The sequence below is a fragment of the Epinephelus fuscoguttatus genome, linkage group LG11 (genome assembly GCF_011397635.1).
Source record: "Epinephelus fuscoguttatus linkage group LG11, E.fuscoguttatus.final_Chr_v1".
NCBI classification, from domain to species: Eukaryota; Metazoa; Chordata; class Actinopteri; order Perciformes; family Serranidae; genus Epinephelus; species Epinephelus fuscoguttatus.
The window spans coordinates 15257298-15267365 of NC_064762.1; the positions used below are offsets into that span (position 1 = coordinate 15257298).

General features: G+C 39.2%; 1 protein-coding gene across 1 annotated transcript; it reads right to left on the reverse strand.

Moving 5' to 3' along the window:
- Positions 1–1700: 1700 nt before the first annotated feature.
- Positions 1701–9459, reverse strand: LOC125896703 (sphingosine-1-phosphate phosphatase 1-like). Its single transcript, XM_049589512.1, has 3 exons — positions 8418–9459; positions 4390–4479; positions 1701–3647 (listed from the first exon to the last, which is right to left on the reverse strand). Exons 1-3 carry the CDS (start codon positions 9105–9107, stop codon positions 3096–3098), a joined length of 1332 nt encoding a protein of 443 aa, XP_049445469.1. The 5' UTR covers positions 9108–9459; the 3' UTR covers positions 1701–3095.
- Between the last annotated feature and the right edge of the window lie 609 nt (positions 9460–10068).

Here is a 10068-nt window from a genome sequence, read left to right on the forward strand (position 1 = left end):
AGCAACAATCGCACTTTCTTTTGTCTTTTGTAGTAGTCAAATGACCACAGCAAACAGCCCAGTCTCTGTTCTACTCTCATTCTACTCTCATTCTATCTCTGTGTGCTCCCCTTTAAAAATCTACTGTTACCAGATATAAAGGAATTATTATCGCACACAAAAGCATTCAGTCTTTTTCTGTGTCCCATGGCCTCGATTTCTAAGGAGACAGGAGCCACATCTGGACAACCACAGTATTAAAAACCAAAAACAAGTGGGCACGGGCCTATATAAGGAGGCTATTAATGGTTGTGGGTACTTGGGAGTGGCTCGGCTTCAAGAGCTTGGACATACTTGAAAGGCTTAAAATAGTGCTTGAATAATACCTCATTATAAAACATCTGCATCAAAAAGGAATGTTACCATTAAGGAAAAATGTATTCTTATCAGTCCTGCTTTTTTAAGGTAAGTATTACTGCTTGAAATTCTGACATTAAGAGCTTATAAATGTATAATGGTAACCATTACCCAAAGTTCAGTTTTTAAGAGCAGCACAGAGAAGACCACTGATTGGGCTGACTGTATGCGTGGGTTACAAACTAGATAATGACCTAAAACCTTATCTATGTTGTTCAAAGGTTAAGCATGAATTCAGTGTGCTGCAGGAGTAAAAACACATGACCATTCACTGCCAACACAGCATGCCTTCCCTCACTATTGACAAAACAAAAAATGCCGTTGGTCTGGATTTTTGCAGAACTGAACTCAACAAAGGTTCATTAAATTTGACGTTACTTGACTTTTTCTGTTGTCATCTTGGTAACAGGCCTAGTTTCAAATATGTTTCTTTTACATTTATTTCTAATTACTGATTTCTTGCAGACTGCTTCCAATGAACTAATGTAACATGTGCACATCAAACACAGTACTCAAAAGCGGTGTAAACACTAGTTTAAAATCCCAGATGCATTGACTGATTGGCCCTTATATTTCCTGCCAAGAAAGACATACTCAGAGCAATTCTTAAAATAAAATGCATTCAAAGTAGGTTTTTTGTCCTTTTTTGGAAGGTTTTATTCTCCTTGTTTCCATATTTTTTCCTTGCATGACAGAAAAAAAAGTTGTGGGAATGGATGGTAATAATAAACCTATACATTTTTCCATGAATACTTGTATGTATAAATGCTCGGGTGTTAATATTCTGACATAAATGTTAGAACAAACCATTATTGTAAGGTTACAACAGCAAATAAACAATCAAAACATTCAGACAAGTGCTTGGGTCAGTGTTTTTATGTTGAAGGAAATCCTGCTGAAATGTCGCTTAAATGTAATTCTTAGAAATTGAGTATGAATAATATACCTTTTGATTTTTTTTCTAGATTAACAATTCAGCTCAAGTTAGTAAGGATGGCAAAATCTTTATCAAAAATATCTTATTTTAATTGTTTGCTTTCAAATGATTATTCAGAGCGCTTCACAAATGTTTTTAAAACAAGCACAAAAATGTACAAAAAGGAGGTGATGATATAACGCTGACTATGATAATGTAGAAAAATCTTTATGATACAACAGACCTGCTCTTCCAGTCTTTCAGATTTAAATAGAGGTCGTCTAACTACTCAGACACCTGTGAGCTTAAATACTTAGAGTATTTTACTGCTTCCAGGCTGATTTGATTTCAGCACGACCACAAATGAGAAGTAGAGTGACTTCACACGTGACTGATTCATGGTTTGGTTTATTCTTAGAGCATGGAATACTTCAATAACATATTGTTATATATTTCGCTCAATGATGGAAATGTACAACAGATTCCTCGTTAATGAATGCAAGCATCATTACAGTACATATGATAGATCTTGTATTTGCAAAGTTCCAGTTAACACTTAAATGTGTCGACCACAGGTGGATCTTAAAGGATAAGGCTGGTGATGTTCTGTATTGTTGTTATTGTCAACATATCCCAAGAAAAGGGCCAAAAACTAACAACGGTTTAGTGCATTGGCTCTCACTTTGTGCCACTAGTGGAACTGAGCTCCCTCTAGTGGTACGCGGAGGAATGTCCAAATATTTAAAAAAGAATTTAATAAATTAATTGAAATATATATAATTCTATGAAAATACTACAATTTTAACAAAAATACCTAAACTATGAGATCCTATGAGAAAAGAACTTTTGCCTTTCCTGCAATACTCTTTTTTGGATGTTAGCATGCTATATCTTCACGTTCATGAACGTAGCGCACATACGTCCATGACAAGTTACGAGCTAAACTGTGAGGCCAACACATTAAGCGGAGGTAAAACAAATGAAACCTGCGTAAATTGGCTTGATTTCTTTAAAAAAACATGGGAAGAAGGCAATGAGCAGCAAAAGAAAAAATGGCCCCAAAAAATTAGCAAGAAATTAGTAAAATGTAAAAAAATTAAAAACAAGAAAATTAGTAAAAATAAAATAAAGTAAAAAACAAACAAACAAGAAAACTACCTGGAAAGAGTGCTTACAAACTATAATAATTCTGTAACAAAACTTTAAAATGTAATAATAATTATTATTATGAATATAATTTTTCCATATTTTTAAACAATTATTTCTATTATTTTTCTTGCAATTTTTGAGACATATTTTACCGAGTTGCTCATTGCCTTTTCCCCCATGTTTTTGAAAGAAATCGCATCAATTTGCTCAGGGTTCAAATGTTTAAATACTTGATTGGTTCCTACTTGGGACATAACTTTTTAAAGTGGGTCACAAATATAGAGTTTCTTTTTATGTTTTTTTTTTTTTTAATGTTTTTTAAGGCTAAACTATTGCCTAAACATCTGGGCCATTAATAGTGAAATAGAAATAAATACTGTCGTGGACTATTTTCAGCCACAGATTGATACACTTGTGTTTGTTTCTGGACAACACTGGGGCTCTTTGGCACAAAGGTGTAATGACAATACAAAAAAATATAGAATATCACCACATGTATCCTTTAAATGAGTTTCTGTAGTGCAGAAACAGATCCTTTATCTTGTGTCAAGACAAGCAGCATGTTTCCAAGTGCTCTTTGCCTTCACCATGTAGGTGAACGTGTCAGCAGTATATGACAGTTTGCACACAACACTCAGGCAAGGTTTACAATCCTAAAGAGGACAGGCACCACACAGACACAACTAAAACCAACAACACTGTAGACAATGTAACGGTACGGCAGCTCCACTTTCATGTGCTGCCTCGCCTGCCTTACGTCATCTGAAGGCAGCCCAAACAGTCGACATAAGAACGGAATGGTCACCGCTTTCATGACCATTCTCGTGACAAGGATGACGGCGACTCCGATGACGAAGCGCAACAGGGAGCGAAACACCATGCCGACGCTGATTGGTGGTAAAGTTAGAGGAAGTGAGGACAGTGGTGGATCCAGTAGCAGCCCCAATTGATAGTTCACATGGGTAGCGATAGCAGCTCCCACCCCGGTGCCCAGAGCCTGAGCTGTATCGCCCCGGGAGGTGCTCCAGGAATCCAGGGAGAAAGCCACAAGTCCCAGGCTCACGTGTGACACGATAATCACGAGTGGAGCAAAGTGGTCTGTCATGTAGAAGGTGTCGATCTTGTCCAAAATTGGCTGGAAAAACGCTAAAATAAGAAGGCTGTACAGGAAGCCAGTGATTACCTCCTGCAACACAGAGACATAAAGCATTATAAACCATGCGTGTACGCCATGAAAGCCAAAAAGTTTAACTCATATCTGCACTCTAAAGAAACTTGCTTGATATACTGGAAGTCTTTCAAAGCTCATTTATGATTCATTGTGTTTTAATGGCAGACCTAATGCGAGACGTTAAAATCAACATACATTACGGCATTCTTTACATCAGTGCCAACAAACTGATGTAATGCACACAAAGTTCAAGCTCTTTCAGCATCAGTTTCTTCATCATCAAATGAACATAAAAATCAGGTGAGCAGCTGACTGATAAACAGGTGTTACTGTTGTTACACACATAAACACAAACAATATCCACTGACGTCGGCTGCCTGACCAATCTAATCTAGCTTTATCTCCTGGCTTTGATTTTTTTTTTTATTGGCATTGCATAATAGTCCCACAAATGAGAAATCTCTAGGTCATGTGTTTGTTTTAAACATGTAAAATAGGGCATGAGTGTATGTCATGTATATTAAGGTTGTGCAGTGATGTTAAAATATGTTAAAAATTAAATAATCTGTTTACCTACAGAAATGTGAAATATTCACAGGTGATTTGAACAGACAGAGCTGAGGAAGACACTAGTGTTTCCATCCTGAGCTGAACTATAGGTGTAAGTCAAGGGAAAGTGTTCAGGTGGGGAAGCTTCACTCTATATTCTCTGGTTAATTCATATTTCAGTGAGGAATTATTCATTTAATATACGTACCAGAATAGAATGCATTCCCATGTAGACTCTGCTTACACAGACCAGGATACTCCAGCTGAGAGCCACACCAAAGCCAAAGAGGAAGGGGTACTAGGAGAGAGAGAGACATAAAGACATGACATCAAGAAAATGAACACTGATGTTACAAAGGTGGCTTTCTTTCTCTCTTACCTGTAGTGCTGTTTATCTATTTAGATTGTTTTGGTGTTGGAGATATCGGCCGTAGAGATGTCTGCCTTCTCTTGAATATAATGGAACCAGATGGCACTCAGACTGTGGTGCTCAAAGTGCCAAAAAATACATTTGAAAAACTCAACACTCTGTCCAGAAATCATGACCTGGTTACTCAAGATAATCCACAGACCTTGTTGTGAGCAGTTTCATGTAGGAACTATTTTCTTCCTACTGAACTACACCCCCCAACCGTATCACTGCGCAGAAGGATGTGTGCATCTACTGCTAGCTAACCTAGCACCACTGAGCTAGCTAGCTTAGGAGGATGCCATTAATCTTTACATCACGTGGTATTACAAGGCTCTTGTCCCTGAGTAGATGCACACTTCCTTCTGCACAGTGATATGATTGGTGGGTGTAGTTTGAAAGTTGCTTCTACATGAAAATGCTCACAACAAGGTCTGTGGATTATCTTGAGTAACTGGGTCATGATTTCTGGAAAGAGACATTGCTGTTGCTTTTTTTTTTTTTTTTTTTTTTGGAAGAAAAAATGAACTTCAGGCACCTTTCTTCCCATGTGTTGACCCTCTTCTTTAAGAGCACCTGCATTTTTTCTTGAGTTTCATATGATAAAGACATTCCTCAAACACACCACTACCTCATTCTCCAAAGTGTATTTTTTTGTTTTTGCGCTTGGAAACACCATAACTCCAACACTCAGCAACTCACACTAGAACAATCCGGACCAATAAACAGCACTACATGTAACAGGAGAAATATGTAGTTTTGATTTGGGGCGAGCTGTCCCTTTAAGTCCAGACTGCCTGCATTCAGTTTAAAGCCTGTGTGCGGGTGTACAACAACAAAAAAGGGCGTATGAGGTTCTTAGCTCTTTCTTCCTAGTGGCCTTAAAAGGGCTCTACAATCTACACTTAAAAAGTCAAACTAAAAAAAAGTTTTTGAGAAATAACATTAATTCATCTCTTGAACATTAAACATGCAGTGCACAGCATGCAGGGACAAGCTGATTTTAACAGAGATAACTAAAGAATTTTGAAACACAGGATGTACAGTACATGACATTACAAAAAGGACAGGAACGCATTATGAGTCATCACAATACATAACTATAGAGGCTTTCACTTACGGTTAAGGTTAGGTAGTATAACTTAAGTTACTAAAGTTATCGATGACGTCAACTCGAAAGATTGGGATGGAGGTTAATGCCTTACAAGTGATCTTAGAGCAGAGAGTACATAGGGCACACAAAGCCGACATCAGCCAAGTTTTATTTTGGCCTGCTGTCAAGTTTGTCATGGAATTAACATATAAGTCCTATCAGTGGGTGGAAAACTTTCATGGCTTTGAGCTCTCTGACCTGGCTGATACTGAACTACAGTACATTCTTTTCTCCCTGAGCTCAAAGGCGGTGAAACAACCCTCCCAACCCCGTCCTCCATCTTAACCTGAAAAGACACAGGAACAATTGTGTCCTCTCATCCCTGACTGTCTTCTTGTTCATTTGAATTGCTGCTACTTTAGACCAAAATGTTTGCTGAGACTTGATACTTTCACTTTGATGCAATCACTGGTCCCTTCTCTCTCTCTACAGCACTGTAGAACAGTGGAGTCTTCAGAGTCTTTCTTTATCTCAAATGCAAAGCTACCTCTTTTCACTCCTCACCTGCGCTTCACTGACTCACCCTGTCATGTTTAAACGGTCTGCTTAAACAGAGAAATGTTTGTTGTCTCCACATGAGACTGTGCAATCAAAGATTAAACGTGATTAAAAGGCAGTCTGTGCTTTTTTTGTTCCTTTGGCTGGACTGACCCACTGACCCTCCTCAGCACGGGGGAGGGGGGGGGCGGGGCGGCTTTGGAGAAAAATGTCATGTGGAGCTTATTGTATTCTACTAGGTCAGGGCACGTGCCATTTGTGCTTCTTGAACCCTGGTCTTATTTACTTAGATTTTATCTGAACAAACAGACACATAGAGATGGATGATGGAAAGATTTTCCAACTGTCTCAACATCTTAAACTGCGCTCTCTGGGCCTTTGAACATGTGGGACTTTGGTGCATCTGGCCACCTCATCTGTGGGTTATCAAAACGTGTTAGTATACCATGGGTCAAGGCCTGATGTAGCGATAAGAAGGAGCATAACACTGACGTAGCATTGAGATATTGGTAAATTTAGATATATATGGCTGCAGCTTGGTTTTCCATAACATTTTCAGCTCCACACTGAGCCCTACTTAATCCCCTGGTCCTTCCACTCTTTGTGCATAATGTATACATTCTGTTGCATTTAAGTACCCATTAGATCAGCTGGAATGCTCCCCTGGTGTGCAATGCGTTAGTTACTTTGTGTAATTGAACACACATGATCTATGTGAGCATAACATTAACTGGAAAAAAAAAAAAAAAAGGTATCAAAACTACACTTTGACATAAAACAGGACATAATGGGTAAATGGGTTTCCAACATGGCACTAACATAATGAAATACTTTCACATTTTAGGGAAATAAAACACAAACCTTCAGGGAAAATAAGTATAAGTGCTATCTCACACATGAAAGGCCATGTGTTTTACGAGTGTGATTATTGTTCAGGCAGTCGAATTTGTTGGGGGATATGAGATGAACAAGAATCTGGGTAGCTGACCACCTTGCCTGAAACATTTCCTGACGGAAATCCTGTAGTTTATATTGTGTTCCAGTACTTGAAAAGCAAGTTAGGGCTGCAACTACAGAATAGTTACAACAACACCCTTTCTTAAATCCCAAGTTGACGTATTTAAATTGCTTGTTTTGTCCTCTCAGATGTAGAAAACTCAAACATATTTAGATTCATATCATAATAGACAGAGAAAAGCAGAAGCCATACCAACGTGATTTCTATCCAAAAATAATCAAGATGCCTCCTGGATATTTTTGCTTTAAAACAATAGTAAAAGGAATACTTCACCCATAAAATGAGCATTTATATATGAGTTAGTCGTGCCATATTACCTATAATTTGTGAAGAAAACTTTGTTTTTCCTGCGTGCCTCCAAGAAAAACAGTGAACATACTGATTTATTGATTGGGGACCATGTTTAACAACAGCAAAACTACATCATTATAACATCCATTTAGAAACTCTTCCACAACTGTTGCAGGATAATCCAAGTCTCATTTATCCAGTCGTATGCTCAGCACTTCCTACACACATGCTTAAAACTGAAGTGAAAGTGCTAATTAATGCTCTCTTCAAAGCCAGAGTCTGATAATGGTGAAAATGCATGTGTTTGGGGAGTTCTGAGCATATGAGTGAATAAATGAGACTTGGATTATGCTGCAGAAGTTGTGTAAGAGTTTGTAAACAGATGTTTTGACATAGTTTAGCTGTTGTCAAACGTGATCCCTGGTTGATCAATAAATTATTGTTACCTAATTTCTGTGGAGGCATGCAAAGAAAACAAAGCTTGCTTCACAAATTCAAGGAAATATGGCATGACTATTTAATTAACAAATGGTCATTCTGTGAGTCAATGTATTCCTCCAAAGGAGCAATTTATTATCAAAAGTTTCTGTAAACTAACAACCATTTAACTCACCAATCATTTCACCTCTAAAGCAAACCATTACCCATCACTATACAGTTCATCAAAATACAGCGACTTGTCAAACCGTGAACCTGGAGCCCTTGGGGCCCCTGAGGTAGTTGACCCCTTCACCCTGTACCAATCCAGCCCTGGCTGGACTCAAGCTGCACATTCCTACATAAACTGCATGTCTTCTGTCTACAGCTGCTACATTTAAATTATTTGTTTTCACCTGTATTTGACACTTTGGGCTGTGTGGGGCTCACCTGCCACCGTCCATATGTCAGCATGAAGAGACAGAAGGGTATGGCTGTCCCTGTCATGGCGTGTGTGGACGGCATGCTGTACTCGGAGTTGTAGAAGACCTCCACCTTCACCACAGGAGGGGAGGCCGGCCGGGACCAGCGGACCATATCCTTGGTGGACTGTCCCACGAACAGGTTCCAGGCCCAAACCACGATGAGTCTGCGGCTGACCAGCGCGTCGATGTTCCAGAAGAGGAAGGGGAAGAAGACGATGAAGAACATCTCGTTGCCAAGCTCAGTCCCAAACGTGAACAGGTAGAACAGAAACTTGTTGTGGATCAGGAACTCCTGACCCACATCCCCGGTCAGGGAGTTTCTCCGGAGGGGTTTAGCTCTGACTGTGTCTGGGTCAACATTAGCTGCAGCTGATGGACCATCAGGCCTGGCGGTACTGTCACCCTGCATCCCGTTAATCTGCGCTGCGGTCGCATCCCCGGCTGCTCCATTCACAACACTAACGTCCGAGCTCTGCCCCCCCTGTTGCACCCTTTTTCTCACTCCGGGACAGTCCGGCTCCGACTCTCCGCTATCCGTCGGTTTAACCGGAAATGTCCCTTTAACGCCGCAAATATTTTGAAACCTCGCTACATGGCGCGGGTCCTGGAGGTAATTACACATCTGTACAAAAGTCTTTACAAAGTCGGTCGCCATGATGTAAAATAACTGCTAGCTTAAAATGCACAACACTGTTTCGCCGTAAAAATGGAGTTCATGTTCATCGAGTGGGCTTAAGGAGAAGTGGCGCTCGGTGGCCGTTGCATTCCTCTTAACGAGACAAAATAACAGTGATTTAACTAACAGCTCGGAGCGGCTCCTCTTCAACACTAGCGGTTACCTGGAAGCCACATTCAAAACACAGACCTTGTACACCGGTGTAGACGGCAGCATCCAAAGTCCGTTACAGTTAACCATTACTCCACGGTTTATCCTAATTCATACCGCCACCAACTAACTGCGTCAGGCCGTTATTCTCGTTTTCACTCTCTTCCTCTTCTTCTACAGTCCGTTTTCTTCTTCGCTGGACTTAATGTTAGTCTGTCAATATACAGAATGTCCAAGTGCTACCCCTGCTGGACTTCTGAGGAACTACATCTATTAAAAATCCAATATTACATCAAAAATATTTTAAATTCAAAATAAAAATAAATACATTTCACTGTAGCTTGTTAGTAATTTACCTACATTCATATTTGCATCATAATTCATGTAGATAAATTACTTTTTTGTTGCAATTTTTGTGAAGTTAACTATGGAAACCACAAACACTTTTGGGCCATCAAAGGAAAGGAATGTTGTTGTTTTTTATTTCACCGTTGCTCCTCTACTGTAACTGACCCCCTTTAACAACAGTTAGTCATAGGCATTTGTTATTACTATTTATTGACAAATGTTCAGCAAAATTGTTGCATGCTATTTTAGACACTACCTGGCTAACTGAGTCAGGAACATCATATTGTCGAGAGCTTTTAATCCTTAGGAAAATAACAATACATTTAATTAATGATGTCTAATTATTTCTTTCTTTCTTTTTCTTTTTAATTATTTTGCACTGTGTTCTATGTATTTCTTTTTTTTATTGGATCATTTTTCACTGACTGCTCAGTGTGCCTCC

Excerpts from the sequence above, each read along its gene's own strand:
- LOC125896703 (XM_049589512.1), bottom strand. The coding sequence starts at position 9,107 with ATGGCGACCGACTTTGTAAAGACTTTTGTACAGATGTGTAATTACCTC. Across the intron at positions 4,480-8,417 it reads TGACATATGGACGGTGGCAG|TACCCCTTCCTCTTTGGCTT; the intron begins GTGAGCCCCACA and ends TCTCTCTCCTAG. Across the intron at positions 3,648-4,389 it reads TGGGAATGCATTCTATTCTG|GAGGTAATCACTGGCTTCCT; the intron begins GTACGTATATTA and ends TCTGTGTTGCAG.